This window comes from Pongo pygmaeus, chromosome 1, assembly GCF_028885625.2.
Source record: "Pongo pygmaeus isolate AG05252 chromosome 1, NHGRI_mPonPyg2-v2.0_pri, whole genome shotgun sequence".
NCBI lineage: Eukaryota > Metazoa > Chordata > Mammalia > Primates > Hominidae > Pongo > Pongo pygmaeus.
This window is the reverse complement of record NC_072373.2, coordinates 3,359,113-3,379,473: the sequence shown is the minus strand read 5'-3', so window position 1 is coordinate 3,379,473 and position 20,361 is coordinate 3,359,113. Positions and strand designations below refer to the sequence as shown.

Below are 20,361 nucleotides of genomic sequence, written 5' to 3'. Positions count from 1 at the left end.
GTGGGGTTTATTTTCAGTTGTTAGACATTGACCAGGTATCTTCTGTGCTCTTTGAGCTTGGTATAGTTTCTGGTGTGTGGCTGGAGGTGGAGGCAGCCGGCACAGGGCACAAGGCCACTGTAAGAAGTTTGTAACCTAATTGGAGAGAAAGGGTGAAAAGTGTGGAATAGAGAACAGTGAACTGAGTGCATTCCCAGATGTTGAGTGGGGTAGTGAAGACCCAAGTGGAGAGAGCATTTAGACAAAGCAGGATCCTGCAAGGCAAAGGCTGCAGAGAAACGTCAGGATTGAGCTTGGTCTGGGAGGGTGCTTACATCGGGACAGGCAGAGAGGGTGCAGGGTATTGAGGCTGAGGCAGGAATGGGACCACAAGCTCCCAGCAGCAAGAGCCTGGCCTGTGGGCAGCACAGTGAGATTAACTCAAGGAGGGGACTGTCCCAACAAGCAGAGCAAGACACTAGCAAACGCAAGCCACACTCACGCCGGAACAAACACAAGGCACAGTCACATCTGGGAACTACAAGAACAGTACACATTATTCTATATTCTACATAGTTCTAAAAGAATATCAATATATTATTGTAGTTGGCAATGGGGAGTCATTATAGGCTCTTGACCAACAACGTGATAAGGTGAGAGAAATGATGTTGCTTTTATTGATGGATTTTCATTGCTTCATCCACAGTTCCTTGCCAGCCCCTCTATGGTCAGCAGGATGAAATTGTGTATAGCCCAGAGCCAAGAATGAGCCCAGGAGGGAAGGGAATGTCTGTCCTGGCCAGTGCACATGTCAGCAGCTGAGGATGTCAATCCATGATACACAGTTGATGCCATAATTACACCAGCCGAGCCACTACCCTGAGCCCCCAATCCTCACACTCCCCTGTCCCCTATCATCCATTATTTGTTATGTCAATTCTATTTTCTTCCTCCAGTCCCTTACATTTCACCCTCATCCTGGTGTGTTACTTCCTTGGATTCTTTCCCTTGCTTTCCTTTTCTTGGACTGGATAGGGAAGTCTGACAGTTAGATGAGCACCTTGGCCTGAATTAAACTCATTCCCACCACAGGGAGGCTCAGCACCAGAAAAGCCCTGGAGTGAGGGAGGGTCTGCCTGAAGAGAAGCCCCTCAGGGAAGCATGGAGGTTCTAGAATGCCCCAGGCCTTGGCCCGCCTGGACATGAGCAATGCCTGTTCTGCACTTGACCCAGCCTGCTTGGTGCCCAGCACTGGGCTGGTGCAGGTTACCGTTGGATATTATTGGTTGATTCATTGATGGGCTGGTTGCTTGGTTGGCAGCATAGTCCTAAAAGTTTGCTCATATTTCTTTTCTGTGTATTTCTCGTATCTTGTCCTGCTGGTGCTAAGTGCTTTAAATGTTGAGTCTAGTCTGCTGCTTTCTTTGTCATTCTAAGCATCAGATCCTGTGCCTTTCTCTTGGTGCTGAGTCAATATTACTGACTGATGGGCCTGTCTTGTGAGTTGTGACTTGCACCTGTAGTGAATTGAGCTCCCAGGCTACCAGGTTCAGTTCCCAGGGCGCTGCACAAAAACTTGTGACTAACTGCTCCTCACCAAGGGCACCGTGGTTTGCTCTGCCAACCTCTCCTATTCATTTGGTTCTCAGGCACATCCTGGTTTTGTTTTAATAAATTCAAGCAGCACAGTGGTCACTGGCTTAATGAAAACCAGAGGAAGGCAAGCCGCTTGCTGTCAGAGTTCAGATTTCCAGAATGTTTCTAAGAGAACCAACCCAGAGCCAGTTGAGAATAGGTTCAGAATGAGAGCCTTTTTGAATACACAGTTGGGGAAAAAGGAGGAAAGTCATTGATTCTCTCAGACACCAAGGAAGCTCCTTAGAATAGAACCCCAAAGAGAGTAGGTGGCGCTGATGCTGTGAGGTGACACTGTGGTCCTAGGTGCAGGGTTCAGAATCTCAGAGAACATGGGAGGAAGCCCAGGCTCGGCATCGAGGAGAGCTTTGTGGCCCTGGAGAACCTGCCTCTTTCTCATCGCCAGCATGGGAGCACTTGCCTTTTCAGCTAAAACATGACAGCAGGCCATACAGCCAGCATCATTCTTCATCATGGAGCTGGCTCCTTCCTGGTCAACAAAATCACATGTATTGATTCACATTCTCTTTCTCTCCCTGCTCTGATATCTACAGTTCCTTTCAACATTAGTGCTTCGTGCTTTTTTGACTCACTGTCTTCCTAGTGCCTACACTTTGAGTCAGAATGCAGACAGTGGGCGATGGAGCGAAAGCTATGCTGGAGGGCTCTCAGGAGCAGGAGTTTGGGAATGGGCAGAAGCATATTCCCCAGGGGGAGCCGAGAGGCCTCAGCACTCAGAACACCCATGTTTCCCGACACTTAACCTCAGCAGCAGCATCTGCAGACTCATGTGGGGACTTCTATCTGGACTCAGGGATGTTAAGAGTAGAAGGCCCAATGTCAGCTTCTCATGTGGGCTGTCAGCGCCGCAGATGATACGGGAAGATGGACTGTGATGGGTCAGCGACCCCTCTGACTGCACGCAGCTGTCAGCCAGGCCTGGAACGGGAGGGGCGAGGGGGTGGGCTCAGCCTCTGTTAGTGGTAGAGGTCCTGGTTGGAAGTTTCACTGAAGTATCAGTGTTGACTTTCTCAGGTCAAATCTGGGCCATTTCATGCGGTAAATCCATGTTGGCAGGTATCAGCCCAAGTGTTTTGAACATGCTGCACTTGTACATGCCTGGACCAAATGCCAGGCTGATGAGCAGGGAGGGGTTGAGAAGCAGAAGGGAGCCCAACCCACTGGCATCAGCAGGAGGCTGGCCCTGGCTGTGGCTTCCCGATCAGACAGGCGGCATCCAATGGGGCACCGCACGACTCTCGCCAGGGTGGGGCTTCCCCTGTACCTTTCTTAGAGCTGATGGTCCCCTGACCCCACTCGCAGCCTGGAAGGAGGGGATCCCTGGCAGAGACCGGGCTTGGCAGAAAGCTGGGCATCTGCTTGAGAGGTGGAAATGCTGGAGCATGCAGAAAATCTAAGAACCCTTATTTATATGGGTCCCCAGACCAAGGCCCTCGGGTCAGTCTTTGCCCAGGGATGGCATAGCAGTGCCATCACTTCCTGTGCCCTTTCCAGTAATGTGAGGGCACCATCTCCACCCCTAAACTTCCTTCAGGCCACTTCACTCCATTTCCTCAGCCTGACCACATTACCCCTTCCCCAGTACTTGGCTTCCCTCATCATCACCTGAGGCTCACATGCACCTCTGGAGGGAGACAGGAGTGGGGAGAGGGAGCCTCAGCTGGAGGTGCAGGAACTGAGTATCAGTCCATTCACGGGATTGATGTTCTGGTACCCAAATTCAGAATTTTATGAAAATCCAAGACACTTGTTCACTTGTGTGCAGGAAAAAGGTATTCCTAGCCCCCAAACCACACCTAACCTGCCAGTGGGCACTCACTTCACCTTGGGAGGGATCGATGTGGTGAGGAAGTTCAAGGTTGCTAGATGGCGTGGAAAGGAGGCAATGGGAAGTAGATACCCACCAGGATATTTCTGTGAAGCTGTTGTAGCCCAGTGAACTGTCACTCTCCAGGTGTTTTTACCTTCTCTACTCCCAGCTCACACGGTGCCCTGGCACGGGTATTGGCAGGACTCTCCAGGTGTTTTTACTTTCTCTACTCCCAGCTCACAGGGTGCCCTGGCATGGGTATTGGCAGGAGATGGAGGGTGGCTCTCATCCAAGACATTTTCCCATCTGATCATATCCCATCCGTGGTAGCCAGGCTCCAAGATGGCCCCCATGGTTGTCTCTGCCTCCTGGTATTCACACCCTTGTGTAGCCCCTCCCGTATTTACCAGAGTTGGTCTCTGTGTCGAGTGGGATAAGGCAGAGTGATGGTATGTCACTTTCAGAAGTAGGTTATAAAAGACACTGCAGCTTCTGTGCTGGGTGCCCCTCTTGCTTTCTTGGGTCATCCCTCTGGGGGATGCCAGCTGCCATGTCATAAATAGTCCTGTGTGGCAGAGGCCTGCATGAGGATGAACTAAAGCCTCCTGCCATGATGACATGAGTGAGCTTAGAAACGGGAGCTTCAGCCTCAGTCAAGCCTTCAGATGAGTGCAGCCCTAGCTGACAGCTTGCCTGCAACTCCCGAGAGGCTCTGAGCCAGAACCACCTGGCAAAAATTGCTCCCAGATTCCCAACCCACAGGGATATGTGAGATAAATGTTTGCTGTTTTAGCCGCTGGGTTTGGGGTTTATTTGTTACACAGCAGCCATTTGGAAGCTAGAGTTGAGGCACACAAAAGCTAAACAGTTTGCCAACAGTCAGCTAGCTTGATCAGACTGATTTAAAAGGAAAAAACCCCTCTGATCTGGTCACTTCCCAGGGTAGGTGTGTCATGCTAAGGAGACAGACATTTGCTTTATTCCTGTGATCGATGTTGCTTAGTTTCGTTAGTTGGGGCCTGCACTTTGTTGGAAACTAAATGTGATCGTGTATGTGTATACACAAGATCGAATCTGGGCTCTAAAAAGTGAGGTTTTGGCCAGGCACAGTGGCTCACGCCTGTAATCCCAACATTTTGGGAGGCTGAGGCAAGCGGATCACTTGAGATCAGGAGTTTGAGACCAGTCTGGCCAACATTGTGAAACCCTCCCTGTCTCTACTAAAAATACATAAAATTAGCCGGGCGTGGTAGCGGGCGCCTGTAGTCCCAGCTACTTGAGAGGCTGGGGCAGGAGAATTGATTGAACCCAGCAGGCAGAAGCTGCAGTGACCTGAGATCACACCACTGCACTCCAGCCTGGGCGACAGAGTGAGACTCCCTCTCAAAAAAAGTGAGGTTTAATATGAAGCAAAAGGAGCTCGGAGCCCAGAGTTCACTTCATAGAGAAAATGAACACAGCAGTGAGTGTTCCTTGTTGTCTCCTGGAGGAGACATGCTTCAACTGACATCTGTTCATCAAAACTTCAGTCGCCTGTACCATGCAAGAGTTTAGTCTCCATTCTGGGAGCCATGTGCTTCACTAATACCCAGGGTCTCTTCTGCTGAGAAAGAAAGAGAATAGATACTGGGAGAGAACTAGCAGTCCTTGTCACAATGTGTGAAGCGTGTGAAATAGTACCAGGCACGTAACCAGTGCATGTTAGTGCTGCTGCTGCTGTTATAAGCAAATAAACAGTGTTTTCTGGAACTCCTGTAATGACATCAAACGCTAGGACCTTTTGACCTATCCATGCTGAGGATGCCCCCCTAGGCTGCATGTTTTACAGGTGGAAACTAGGAGGCAGTTCTAAAGATTCCTCAGGGAGTTTGCTGAGCTAAAGCCCAAGTGTTGGTTTAGGGGAGTAAAAGTGGAGGTGGGTGGTGGGAAGTGAGAGTGTTTAGCCCTACCTCAGATCCTGGGGTGCTTGTCATGACCTCATCCGTTGCATCCACAAAATATTTAAAAGATTGAAATTCAGGCTGGGTGTAGTGGCTCACACCTGTAATCCCAGCACTTCGGGAGATTAAGGTGGGAGGATCACTTGAGGCCAGGAGTTTGAGACCAGCCTGGGCAATATAGCAAGATGTCATCTCTCAAAAAAAAAATTTTTTTTAATCAGCTGGATGTGGTGGTGTGTACCTGTCATCCCAACGACTTAGGAGGCTGAGACAGGAGAATTGCTTGAGCCCAGGAATTCAAGGCTGCAGTGAGCTATGATCACACCACTGCACTCCCGCCTGGGCAACAGAGCAAGACCCTGTCTCAAAAAAAAAAAAAAAAAAAAAATTGAAATTCAGAAAGACTAACTCTTTGGGCTTATCCCCCTCCTCAGGTTCTCAGAGACGGAGGCTTATCCCAGCACTATCCCTGGACACCTCTTCCCCTGTGAGAAAACCCACCAACAGCACAGGCGTCCGCTGGGTGGATGGCCCCTTGAGGAACAGCCAGAGGGGCCTTGGGGAACCCTTTGAGATTAAAGTCTATGAAATCGATGACGTGGAGCGCCTGCAGCGGCGACGAGGGGGCGCCAGCAAGGTGAGGCAGCCTCCTCCCCAGCCCCCGCCCGCATGGTGGCAGCTCCCCACCAAGCCTGAGCAGGCGCCAGGCGGGGCCCTGGGGAAGACAACTCAGACCCGGGCTTCCCAGCGGGCTTCTGGCATGGGTGATGGGAAGGGGGCTTCTGTCCCAGCAAAGGGCTTTTGGACAGAGGCCTTGGAGAGAGCCCCATGTTTCTCTTCCTGAAATGTTTTAAAGGCTTCAAAGCCAGGGGTGGGGGGCTGGTGATCTTGGGGGCTTTTCTGGCTCCTTGAGGCTCCCTGTCTTAACCAGCCTTTGTCCATCTTGAACACCCACCACCTGCTTTCTCAACTTAAGAATGGTCTGTCAGTCATAGTCCTACCTTGTGAGGTGTCTGAACTGAGGTCTGTCAACGGAGAATTTGGCAGAGATGACCACACGTCTCCACGCCCAGCCTGTTTTCCATCAACAATACTCTCAAGTGCTCCTGTGGCGTGGACTGGGTGTGAGCAGAAGGGCCCTTTCTCCTCTCTGTCTGTGTGCTAGGAGGTCATGTGCTTCAACGCAAAGCTGAAAATTCTGGAACACCGCCAGCAGAGGATCGCCGAGGTCCGCGCCAAGTACGAGTGGCTGATGAAGGAGCTGGAGGCGACCAAACAGTATCTGATGCTGGATCCCAACAAGTGGCTCAGTGAATGTAAGGCCGGGGTTCCTTCCCACTCTTGTGACTAATGGGTTCACCTGCTCAACCGGGCTGGCGTGTAGCCCAGGGTGACAGTGACACAGGCTGCGTGCTCGTCCTCAGTCACAGGATACCCATCAAATGGAGGAAGTTGCACCAAGCGGGCAGCCCTACTCCCCTGGGGATGGGCGGGAGGGGCCGGGACAGCAGAGGAGTGGTGAATATTGCTCTTGCAAGATTATTTCTACGTGTCTCAGTCCAAAGCACCTGAAAATGAGATTTTTCCCCCTGCGTGTGGCAGAAGATCACCCAGACATGAAGGCTGTATTACAAATCTCCTAGGTCACAAAATCACACTGCATATCTAGCCTGAAATAGACAAGAATTTATAGAGCCCTTAATAGGGTAGAGTGTACAGTCCTCGAAAAGCCACGCAGAGAACCCAGAAAGCAAGGAAAACATTTTTGAGTGGAAAAAAAAAAAAAAAAAGACAGCCACAGTGTTATTTCCATTTAATAGAAAGCCCAGGATGACCGTAACCATCTAATAACAATTCAGGACAATTTTGCTCTCTTTGAAAGGTGGATTCAATTGTCTTATTTATTTGTTCCTGACCATTCCATTTAGCACAAAATAAAACTTCAGTCTGGTCCCAGCTATTACACTGATATATAGGAGCTAATGCTGGAAGACTCAGTCTGTGGGGTAAAATACATTCTTGCCATTCAAGTTCCCTCTGCCTCCTCTTCCCATCCAGCCCTCAGCCTCCGGCAGGGCCTCCTTTGTACAGCCCCTCCCCTGCACTGCCCCAACCCTCTTCCAGTCTTCCCTGGCCGGTGCGGAGGGCCTGCAGGTGGAGGCTGGAAGCTTAGGTTTATGTTCCAGAGCAGCTGGTTGAAAAAATATTGGGGTGAAATCGTCCTGGGTGAAGGTGCGGAAGAAAGTGGCAGGACTTCTCAGCCTCCCAGCTGTGCCTGCCACATGTAACCGCAGTCTCGCAGCAGCTGCCTCTCCATAGGGATAAGGTGATAACATTTCCCTAAGTACTCATTGGATTCTTGGGACAGCCTGTGGAGCATTCTATAATATTAAGTTGCAGCATTTGCCGCTGTGGCCACAGGCATGCAGACCTGCTTTGGCTGCTGGCTTTCTCACATACTAGCTGTGGGACCTCAGGTAAGACACTTAACTCTGAGCCTTGACTTCCTTAGCTGTAAAATGGGAAAAATAATGGTGACTACACCATAGGGCAGTTGTGAGGTGTAAATCAGTTCCCGTTGGTCCTCTTGGTGCTTATTAATTACACTGCTTGGCCCAGGATGAGAGCTCAGAATCCGGCAGCAATTATTACTATTATCCCAAAGTTCAACAACAGGAGACATTTCCTGGCCGGGCGCGGTGGCTCACGCCTGTAATCCCAGCACTTTGGGAGGCCAAGGTGGGCAGATCACTTGAGCCCAGGAGTTCAAGACCAGCCTTGACAACATGGTGTGAAACCCCGTCTCTACCAAAAATACAAAAATTAGCCAGGCGTGGTGGCGGGCACCTGTAATCTCAGCTACTCAGGAGGCTGAGGTTGCAGTGAGCCGGAGATTGCACCACTGCACTCCAGCCTGGGTGACGGAGCCTGACCCTGTCTCAAAAATAAAAATAAAAAACAAACAGGAGGCATTTCCTTCGTGCCTGCTTGCATGATGCACTGAGTTGGATCTTCTGTTAGAAATTTGAGGAAAGACATGAACTCGTCCTGCGAGGGCATTTCATTGAAGGCTCTAATGGGGAGGGCAGACAGGGGCAAGGGCGTTGGTTACTGTCTGCCCATGACATACGCACGGGGCACTGTGCTTATCCCTACCCACTGCGGATACCCTTTTCCTTGTTTCAGGAATCCCTGGCCACTTAAAGATCTCGGGGGCCTCCTTTCAGTCAGTTCTCCTTCATTTTTGCTATTTTCATTAACATTTTATTTTCAAGAACTGTTTATGCCCAAGGCAAACTTGAAAATTATCTTCATCTTACAAAGTCATATTTTTCCCAGGATGGGAACAAGCTGAAGCATCAATACATATGTGTTTAGATGCTTGCAGGAAACAATTGCTTCCTTCGAGTCTTTGTACATGTCAAAAATCACTGTTTTTGATGCTGAGAAAGAAAATGAACAGAAAGCTACATGAAAGGGGAAATACAGATTGCTTCTTGAAGATGAATTGAAAACAGTAATGAAAAAAAGGATCAATGAGCTGCCTGCTGACTATTCCCTGTGGGCAAGAGGCAGGGGACTGGCATGGAAAGATCCATTTTTAGTTGTATTTCTTCCTTCTGATGCCACTTTTAAGGTTGTCCAGTAATGTAGTCTGATGTGGTCATAGAATGATGGCTCCTTTTGCTTTTTTGTTTTGGTTTTTAAATATTAAACTGGTTATTCAGGGCCTTCGGTCTCCTTCCAGCTCTAGTCCTAGTTAACTGTGTCAGCCTCAGTGAGTCACGTCACTGTCCAGCTCTCAGGGACCTCATCTGCAGAAAGAAGACAGTCTGCAGACAGCGTCCACTCTAATCCCCAGTGTTTCCATAGCACAGCATCGTTTTCAAATCAAGTTCATGTTCATTATCTAATTTTATTCTTCACAGGAACTCAAGGCAGGTAGGGCACGCAGCGTAGGAGTTACTATTCTCACATCCCTTTAAAGACACTGTGTCAACAGAGGTGGAGGTCCCAGAGCTCGTCTCGTGCCTGGGGTTCCAGGGCCATCCCACCACCTTGGGCTGCTGTCCATGCCTTTCCTCCTGGTACTGGGAGCCTGCTGGACCCCTGGAGCCTGGGCCAGGCAGCTCCTCCCTCTGCCCAGCCATCTCTGGACAAAGTAGGGGACTTGATGCCAGAGGGGTTGATCCCAGATACCTGCTCTTCAGGCCTGGAAGGATACAGACTTTTTACTCTGTGCAGGCCTGAACATCAGGAAAGGCATCTGGGTTATAATCCAGAAACATCCTTTCATATAAGGAGGCAGAGGTATAAATGTCACTCAACTGAGACCCCCAAAAGGGAGGGAGTCTCCCCACCTCAGCTTGAACTATTTACTTGATAGTGAATAGTGTGGTAGCGTCTCTCAAATCCTGGGATCCATCCTGGATCCTCCATGGCTAGAGGTAGGGGGAGCTAGAATGTCACCTTATTGGTCAGTAGAATCTCAAAAAAAACCTTAAGGATCTAAACACTGGTAAAGAGTGTTCTGTTCCACCCAAAAGAGGCCGAGAATCAGGCAACAGGGAACTCTGCGGTGGCCTAGGGCAGGCGAATTAGACCTTTAGACCAAGGGGTAGATGTGGGGGTGGCAGCTCCAGGCTGAGCCGTCGGGAGATGCTTCTCACCCTGTTTGCTCTGCATCTCCATCAAGCTCTTCCTCTCTTGCAGTTGACTTGGAGCAGGTTTGGGAGCTGGATTCCCTGGAGTACCTGGAGGCACTGGAGTGTGTGACGGAGCGCCTGGAGAGCCGTGTCAACTTCTGCAAGGCCCATCTCATGATGATCACCTGCTTCGACATCACCTCCAGGCGCCGGTAGATGAGCCAGACCCTTGTCCTAGTGGTCCCCTGCTCCCCAGGACTTCAGAGATGTTGCACACCCCTAGGCCCTCTGTGCTGGGGCATCAAAGACAATGAATGAGGATGAAGGTTGGTGGCAAGTCTGGAGCGAGCGTTGAGCGGAAGGCGAGTTTTCTTTTGTTTTCTGTAGGAAAGGTGCAAACGTCAAACAAACACCCATGGAAGGAGAAAAGGATGGGAAGCCCGAGGGGTGTCCAAGCCCTGCGAGACTGAAAAAGCACTTTGAGGAACCTTAAAGACCTTGTTTGTACATAAGAACTGCTAGCAAAAGAGACCTCACTCTTCTCTTGCTTTCATGAGAAAGGGTGGGGGGTGGATGTAGGATTGCTGTGGAAAGCGAACACAAAACAACAAAAAGACCCAGAATGACTGATTAAGTGCCTTGCAAATCTTTATTATTATCCAAACATTTATGTTCATACTTTCTTGTGTACAGATGGTGCTAGTCAAGATGAAAACAACAAAACAACAAACAAGAAAAACATTTTGGAAATGTATTCACAGCTCGTTTTCTCTTGGTGTTTTATCCTATTTCTGACTTGCTGTTTCTAAGTAAGATGTGTTTGTAGAGCTATTTCCTAATCAGTATTGCTTATGAATAAATGTTACCTGTCTTTTATGGTTATTCTGGTGAGGCCACTCAAACAGAGAGACTTCCTCGGCACAAGCCAGTGTGTGCGTTTCCAAAGTAGGTTTGGAGCAGCAGGTGACCTCGATGCCACATCCCAACAAGCAGCGTGGTCAGGGCAGACCCAGAAGGTTGATTGTGGGGCAGGTGCTTTATAGAACAGGCAAGGAGACGGACCCTGCAGCACGGGGGAGGAGGAGTCCTTTGCAACCTGGGCCCTCCCTGCTCCTGGGAGGTGGGCTGTGTGTTCTGTAGACAGTTTGCCCCACTCAAGTCCTCCACATGTGTGGTTCCTTGACCCACAAATCCACAGTTTGCATGGCCCTCAAAATTCATATTCATTTTTATTCCAAAGGCTTGAAGGAAAGCTGGAACCAATTCACCAGAGCCATATTTCTTTAGTATTTTCTAGTGTTGTAGATTGATTAAAGTGGGTTTTTCCCCAGCTGAGAGACCTTCTCAGGCTTGTTCAGAGACTTCAACTGTATTGGATTAGAACAAGGATTCTTGAGACTGTACATCTTGTCTGTTGTCCAGAGTACAAGGATTTCAGCTCTCCTATGTCCCAAAGCCTCTATGCCAAGAAGGGACAGGCTTGTCCTCTCAGTCTTTGCTCCTACCCAAAGGCAGAGAGAGCTTCCCCTCCATAACTAACTAACTCACAACCCTGGATAGGCAGAACATAGCTGAAGACTATGGATGTCCAGGTCTTGGCTCCCAACAACTCAGGACCTCAAATTCAGATGTTCCTCCCTATAACAATTCCCTTAGGAATTATTATACCCATTTTAGTGATAGAAACCTGGGGTACAGAGTGGTCAAGGGATTTCCCTGATAAAAGCTGTGGTGCTGATAATGCAGCCCAGAATCTAAGAGTCCCTGCAGCCTTCACATCAAGGATGGTACTTAGGCGTGTGCAGAGCACGCTTCCCTTTTGCCCTCAAATGCAGCATATCTTCATGAGCCTATTTCCAAGCTAGGCTGTCTTTATTAACCAACAGCTCAGCCCCAGCCACTCCCCAAGGGGGGAAAAACACTATGTTTCTTGGTCAATGTACCTCTGGACACTGCAGCCCACACAGCTGGCTGAACTTGGTAAATGGGAACCGAAGTCTTGTGAGCTTCACATGACCTGATCCTTCGTTATCAGAACAGGGTTCAGGTGGCCCTGTTGGCCCATGTGCTTTGGAAGCCAGCTCCCTGGGTCACAAGTCTGGCTTTGCACTTTCCATAAGAGTCTGCTCCTATGCGAAGGTGCAAACAGGAGACATGCCCAAATCTGCTGGCTGAACAGGCTAAACTACAGTGAGACGCTGCTCTGGCACGGCTCGTTCTCCCTTCTATGCATCTCCCAAGTCTGACAAGTTTGTTGCTCTGGGAAGCAGCACCTCCCTGAGCTCCTTAACCTTGACCCCATTCTGCAGGACAGTCGCGTGCTCTGGGCTTGCCTCTGGCCTCACAGCACTTGTGTAAGTGGGCTTGCTTAACAGTAATATCCTTGGAAGCTTCTGGACCCAAAGGGAAGCCAATCCTTCGAGTTTGCCACTGGGCTGCTGGTCGCTGATTTCAAACATATAGTTCCTGAAAAGTCTTTAATTGGAGATTTTCAAAGGTGAATATTCTGTTTTTGTTGGAAAGAAACTCATCTGATGATGAGTCATCGGTGAGTTTGGCTTTCACCCCGCCACATCCTCCCCTGAGGTTCCGTCCATGCTGCACCGCCTTCCTTTAGCCAGTGACAGAGCCTGGTGCCCTTCCTGGACTGAAACCGATGGAATTCTTCCGAGGGAAGTGGCATTCGGCTTGCCTCCTGCCTAAATCTGCTTTTATCCATTTGTAGCAACTTTATGCTATAACAAAAGGTTGAATGAAACCAAGAGTTCTCTTAGCAAGTCAGACTGGCTTCCCAAGATGCCAATCACAGAACACCTCACAGGATCCCGCAGGCCATGGTGAAGGAGAATGCTTTATGTTGATGTTGTCCATTCTCTCTCACTTCTCTTTGCTTTTTTTTGATCTAAATAAGCTGCAAACATGTTAATTTACCAATATTGATAAACCACGTGAAGAAATCAGGCATTTTACATTATGATGTGCTTGTCCCTGTCTCCGTCTATAAATTGACTATATTGCTGATGAAGGAAGGAGTTCCGGATGACCATTCTGAAGCAGTCCCAGTCACGGAAGGATGCCTTACCCAGTGGCCAGACATGATAGTTCCAGGTCTCCCCTTGGTTTTGGTGATAGAGAACCCAAGGAGGCAAGGGGAATGTCAAAGAACCCATTTCTATTTCATTACCCACAAGTGAAAGGACTAGAAAAAAATATTTGAAATTAACATTTAGATGCATTCCTTGTCTGAAACCTGTCCTCCTCACCCCCTGCTCCAAATATATGAGGTGGAAGCATTAGCAGTGGAGCAAAACTAAGTTCTAAGAACGGGCAATGGTGCTATTGTTTCCCTGGGAGTCACTCCACATCGCATTGCATGGAGGTGCTGCCTGCTGCGAGGGAGCGAGAGTTTGCATTAAATTGCTCTAAAGTTCCCACCTGCAAGCTGCAAACTTTGATCTTGTCCTTTTTATTATTATTATTATTATTATTATTATTATACTTTAAGTTTTAGGGTACATGTGCACAATGTGCAGGTTAGATCCGGAAGAGATGAAAGAGATAGCTTCCTCATGATGTAGAGGGGAATACAAGGACAACAAGATCATCCATGATCTTGTTGATCCATGACATCATGAGGAAGCTGTCTCTTTCATCTCTTCCGGATTTGAAATCAGAACACTCTGCCTGTTTATTTGCCAGTTGCCATTCTTAACGGGGGAGCATTAAGATGCAAATGCAGAGATGTGTCCCGTCTTGACAAAGGTGGGAATCCCTGAGCCGGAGAAGGGGCTCCTCGCATGAGAAGCTGGGGTAAAAAGCCAGGCATCGCAGCGTGGGGAATTCGGCAGGCAGGAATCTGGCCTGGTTTGTCATAAATTAGCCTTCAACTTGAAGTCTATTATATTCTTATAAGGAGGTAGTGACTTCAGTCCACCTGCATCTACCATCCAGGGTGGAGGTTCAAAAAATCTTATACACACCTACAAGTCTCACGCTTGCTGCTCAGATTTCTGATAAAATCTGAGTTCTGTTTGTATTGACCAAAAATGCAGTTGTGCCCACTTGGGCGTGTATCTCACGTCCTTGTAAACCAGCCACCTTCTTTGGATAGAAGGCAAGGCTGACAAGTCTGCAGATTTGTTCAATGCAAACACAGCCATCTATGTCATTGGCCACTGCTGATTATATTGAGTGTTTTTAGGTTTTTTAGGTGTCTTATTCCAAAAAGGATTTTAGACTGTAAAATGACTAAAGATGAGTTAATTTCCAAACTAAAAATGGAAGGAGTCCAGCCTGTACTCATTGTTCTTTCCTGCTGGACTAGTAACCCATTCTTGGAGCACACACGGAGTCCCTCGCTTCTATGCTAGATGACAAGTTAGTGGGTGCAGCGCACCAGCATGGCACATGTATACATATGTAACTTACCTGCACATTGCGCACATGTACCATAAAACGTAAAGTATAATAATAATAATAATAATAATAAAAAGCATCTACATAAAGAAAAACAAAAAAACAACAACAACAACAACAAAAAAAACCCTGAAAACTTGCCAGTGGGAAAGAGGTTGAAAGTCCTGTTTGCTATTAGTTGAGGCTAAGCCGTCTGCTGCCACTGTCCCTGGGGCCTCCATGCTGCCGCCGGGGCGTGTGGCCCAGCTGTCCCCCTGTGAAGGACACTCTTCAATGCCACCACATGGGAGTCTGGGCAGGGAGGAAAGGCACACAGCCCACTTTTCTCTGCACCAAATGAAACAAAGCTGGGTGTTTAGTGTCACTGATGCAAGTAAATGGGTCTCAAATTTTGGCGGGGGCTAGGGGGGCAGGTGGTAGACTTAGTGTTTCTTTGGATTCTGGTATCTCTTTTTCCACCTCCAGAAAGTATCTGTCAACATTGGTGGGTAACAGCTTATAAAGTGCATCACTTAGCAATCTTCCTGACAAAATGACACATTTTAAAATTACAACCTGTTCATTATTTCCATCATAATGCAAGCATAATTCATAATCCAGGAGAAGTTATTGTCATTTAAGCTCATCTCAAAAAATTTTTTTCCGAAAATCCCTCCCTAAACAAACACATTCTGCTTTTGGGTGGCCCTACCCAGAACCTGCAGCGATGTCATAACACTGGACACAGTGGGGCTTGGGGCAGTATCAAGCCTTCATTGCATACAAGCCTTATTCTCTAAGCATAGTTGTTCCCAAGATCCACACGTGTGGAGGCGAGTACTGAAATACCACACTCACACATCTATTCCATGCGTACATAGAAATTACCTTCAACACTAAACAAGGCTCCTTCTTTCATTCCCTATCCTGCTAACAGCCCACATTGTCATATTTGATTTATGAAGAAGTTCTCATTTATTTGTGAACTCGGGATGTTGTTTTACAGCATTGCTCGTGTTCTCTCATTTACTTATGATGCATCACGGTTGGAAATGCTATCCACGTGCCGTGCATCGAGGTGGAGATTTGCTCGATCTGTCTGTGGCTATTTTTTTCCATGTTTTTCTCACTCAAGCAAAGTCTGTTAGTGGAAACATGGGCTGGGGGATGGGGGGAGGACAGATAAATCAAGAGAATAGGGATTAGGGTCCAATCCTCAATGCACAGGGCTTAGTTCAAAATCTAAGCTGTTTCTGTAGTAAGTAGCCAAATGGGAAAGATCCCTTCATTTTGAATTTGATGAGAATGGGCTTGGAAATCCACGCCCACCGGCTTGCGTGGAAGAGGATCCAGCCTCTTCCTACTGGTTCAACATTAAATTTCTGAGGAAAGTGCTGACAGTGTTCATTCCCTACATTTCCCTAGGACTCCCATCCAACCCCTAGTGCTACTGAAGAGGGTTTGGGAAAGCAACCGGAGTTCCTTAGCTTGGATATATATAGTACCTGTTTTTTTTCTCTGGAAAAACCAAAGTACTTTAGTGAGTCTTACAACCTTAAGGCATTTTGTCCCCTCACTGCATTTTGTCCCGAGAGGCAGGGAGGGGGTAGGCCTTGAGCTAGGAGCAAGGACACTGGGCCGCCAGGCCTGGTTCTGTTACTAGCTATGCAACCTTGGGCGAGCCTCTTCGCTTTACTGGGCCTCAGGTTCCTGAGTGGAAGACTGGGGGTCAGAACAGCTGCCCTTCTGAGAGAGCATCAAGAGAAAGTGGTATAAGTGATGGGAAGTGCTTTGAAGAAATTAAAGGTCTGTCTAGGAGCTGGGGGTAATCATTTACAGATGAAGAAAATGAAGTCTAGTCATTGATTGGCCCGAGTTCACAGAGTGGTTTTATAGCAAAACGGGGACTTGAGTCCAGCTTATTGGATTCTTCCCATTAGATCATATTGCACCAGGTATGTGTAGACATGAACAGATATCATTCCTCTAAGGTGTGTGTACATACATGGATGTGTGTGTACAGGAGGTACCTGACATGGTGAAAAGGCCATAGGACAGAAAACCTGAATTCTAATTCCAGGTTTGCCAGTCGTCCTGTCCGGGATATATTACCTAACTCCTCCAGAACTCAGTTTTCGAACCTGTAAAATGAAGACATTGTGCTAGATGATCTTTGTGCTTCCTTCAAGCTCTGGATCTCTAATTCCATGATTAGTAATGTATGTATGTGTATATAAATATGCTTATCTGTAGAAATGGGCCCATTTGAAAAGTGGAGACAAGGCCTGTCCAAGTGCATTTATTGTGCCAGAAACAGTGAATTCCTAAGTAAGTTCATAAAATCTTGTTTGACAATTCAATGGCAGTGCTTAATGTTATTGTCTGAAACCCACTGTTTAACCAGATGGAAGACTGGTGCCATTGAAAACATTATTAGTTCACAAGTGTTTGCTGTTAAAATTCTTCAATAAAACTCATTTGTTAAAGTCAGAAATTCAACTCTTCTGTACTTGGGCAGGTCCCAGCAGCCCCTTGGCAGGCTGGTTTTGTGCATGGGCCTTTGCAAGCTATATAAACGTTAGGTGTTGGCTTGATTATGATAAATATGAGCAGGCTCCCTGGAGAACAGTCCAGAAAAAAAGAGTTATAGTTCTCACAAACTGGTGACATGAATCCATTAAGCTGTGTGGCATTTTCCAGTGTAAAGACATTGCTGGCTACGATCTCTGACTTTTTGTGGCATATGAGGTGTAAAATGTTGTCAAAAAAGAATCTGGTGTTAAAAAAAAAATCAAACTATGGTGGCATTAAATGTTCACTTTTATTCTACCCAGAGCTGTGAATTCCTCTATCCAGTTTCTCCTTCTGTACCTCGGGGAAAAGCAATTCAAGGGCTAGGGGAGGGTGCTTCTCACGGCAGCAACACCTTGGCCCAAGTCTAGCCCCCAGGCCTCTCAGGACCTCATGGGATGAGGCCTTTCTAGTCGCCCTGTGGAGCTGGCCCCCAACAAGTTCAGCAGCTCAGCCAGGAGTGAGTAGAGGTGTCAGCTAAGTCCCAGAGTCACTGGACTTGTTCTGCACGCCTGAGAGCCAGACGCTGGGAAAAGTGTGGAGAAGCTTGTGTTGATAACGGGATATTTTTGTTGCCCTCCCTCAGTCCAGTGTTTCTGGGGCTCACACAAAATAAGGGAATTTGCAGTCACTGTAGATTGCTTGGGCCTGGATGCATGGGCCTCTGTTACACTGGTGCTTGGTCTCAGTTGTAACTGGGCACATTCAGGCAAGAAGGCAAAAACAGATCAGAACTAGAAAAAGGTCTCTCGGGGTAGGCCCTTCCCTTGAGGACAGCCTCCCTCCACTGCAGACATTTCCCTCTGAACAGTAATGAGAGACTTTCCTAGATGCTGGTGCCACATTCATCCAATCAACTGAGTGCTCCACAGCCCCAAGAGATATGGCAGGGTGGCCACTCAAAGCAAATACATACTCTTCACTCCTGGCAAGATCCCTGAGTCCCTGTCTCCTACTGCGCCACGCTGACATGCACACCTCCTAGGCTCCCTGCTTTTCTTCTCCCCAAATCCTAGACAAGAACTTCTTGGGCACCCTTTGGGTCAACCTAGCAGAAGCCGTAAGGGTTTTCTAAACATAATGCCTTCAACTAGAAGAGAAGGTGGAGGTGGTGCCAAACTGATCATTCCCTTGGGGAGGAGATGATGGAAAGGCAGCCTCTATTATAGAATTGTTTCTAATGCCCTCACTCCTCCCAATTAAAGACTTTCTCAGTGCTCTGCTGGCCTGTCATAGCCTACAATACATCTTGTCCCGTTCACATCAGCGCCTCTCGTCTCTGGGAAGGATGTGTATTGTGTGGTCATCAGAAGTAACTTTTCATTAGGAAAAAAACTATCCAAATATACAATCTTAGGTGGATCTGTCTCTCAAACCATCAAACTATCCAAACTGTTCTTACTTTTATTCTTTCCATCCTCTTTGATCCTGTCTCTTTGTCTCAGGGAGGACAGTGGCCGTTCTGCCTGCCTTGGCACCATGCTGCATTTGGCCAGCCGCCCCTGGGACTAGAAGGTCACAGAAAACAAAGCAAGGTGATGTCATTGTCCAGCAATGGCAGATCAGGCTATGCCTGCACCTGGATGGAGAAAACGCCTCCGCATCTATGCAGGACCTGTTGCGGTGTCTGATGCTTCCACTTGTTTTTCTAGCTGAAGGTGTTGTTTCTAGAAAACCCTTATAAATCTACAGAGCACTTGGAGGGTAAATGCATTGACCTGCCAGTGGCTGCAGTGCTCCTAACTCCCATGGATGTCTCTTGTTCTATAACCCCAGCGGCTAGAACAGAACCTGGAACACAGTGGGTGCTCAACCAATATTAGCTGAATGAATGAATCGATCAATGAATCAACTTTGGGAGAAGAGGCAACAACAAAAACCTGGGCAGGGGCCTGCGGCATTTCAGACTCCCTTGACAAGAGGACCAAAGGTCTGCATTTGCAAACCCCTACTGGGACTAATCCCTAATTCCCAGTGGAGAAGGAGCACCAGGCCAGACCCACGCCCTGGGCTTCTTACGCACACAACCTTCATCTCCACAGCCACGGAGCAGCCTTGGCTTTCAGGCTTCCTAAAGCATGTTTCTAAGAGATGAAAAGGAGTCGTGTTCAAGCTCGTGGATTCCTTCTCAACACGTATAAAACAATCGTTGAACAAACCTTCACTGAGCAGCACTCACACTGTCCCAGACACCATACTGGTTGCAGTGAATGAAACAGGTTCCAGGCTCCCAGAACTCAGTGAGGTTGGCGAGCCGGGCGGGCACACAGAAACGCTGCTACAAACATGCAAACGTGCTCCCCTACATGCAGGGCGAACCCTCCTCAGGGGCCCCTTTTCCTAGAATTTGGGCCCTTGTCCAGGCCTCACCTCCAGAAGAGTCTCCTTAAGCAGGAGGCTGAGAGGGCCGTGAGGCGGGGAGGGAAGGGGGACAGCCAGTGTCACTGCAAGTCGCTCTATTTCTCCTGCAGAAGTCCAGCCCTCCCTCACTCCCCTACTCCCCGGTGCTTCCAGCTTCCTCCCCGCAGCAGGTTAACACGTGCATTTGCCAAGGGCTCAGGAAGGGTGCGCTGTGAGCATCCAGCCAGCTGAGGAGGTTGAGGAGGAGGGGACTGTCCCCTGGGCAGCCACCCTGCTGCCACCTGAGGAAGCTACTTTGGGGTCCACCTGCATGCAGGGTAAGCAGCATGTCCTTTCTTTTTCATTTTAAAATTATTACATTGCCCCCGCTCAGCCCATCCTCTGTGCTCTCCCTCCCCTCTCCAGCAGGTTCTGGGGTGCAGATGTATATTACACACCTTTTGTGTGCTCAGAAGAAAAACTCAAAATAAACAGCTTTATAGACCACAAAGATCTACAAACCCCCAAAGTCCCTGATGGCCCAGTGAGAAAAAGGCTGCTGCTTTTTAAAACTGCACTTTGAAAATATGGAAATTGAAAATAAAAAATTACCTTCATCTCACCCCAGAGAGAACCACTATTATTTAATAGATACACACACACACACACACACACACACACACACACAGAGGCACATGCGCTTTTACAAATTTTGGATTATCCTGGATATGGTCCTTTTGGAACCCTTTTCCCCTTTAATAATCCTACCATGTATATTTATTTCCCCAATTGGCACATGTGCTCTGACAACATCACTTTTAACGTCTGCAGAATATTCAATCACGTAGATCGACCGACTCTCATTTATGCATGACTACTATTCCCTGCTCTTGGACCATAAGATTGCTTCCACTTTTTCACAATTATCAGTTACACTGTTGAACACAAATCAACACATACTGAATATAAATCTTTTTTTTTTTTTTTTACTTCTCTGACAAGTCCATAGGGATAAATTCCTGGA

General features: G+C 48.0%; 1 protein-coding gene across 3 annotated transcripts in view; it reads left to right on the top strand.

The window, feature by feature from the left end:
* The window catches only part of KIF26B (kinesin family member 26B), a 566,488-nt gene extending 549,235 nt beyond the window's left edge, over positions 1–17,253 (top strand). For all 3 annotated transcript variants that reach the window (XM_054447009.2, XM_063666562.1, XM_063666595.1), the window contains 3 exons: positions 5,820–6,022; positions 6,551–6,701; positions 10,099–17,253. In XM_054447009.2, coding sequence (XP_054302984.1) covers positions 5,820–6,022; positions 6,551–6,701; positions 10,099–10,247 — 503 coding nt within the window. In that variant the 3' untranslated portion in view covers positions 10,248–17,253. The remainder of the gene's footprint in view (positions 1–5,819; positions 6,023–6,550; positions 6,702–10,098) is intronic.
* The last annotated feature ends 3,108 nt before the right edge of the window (positions 17,254–20,361 follow it).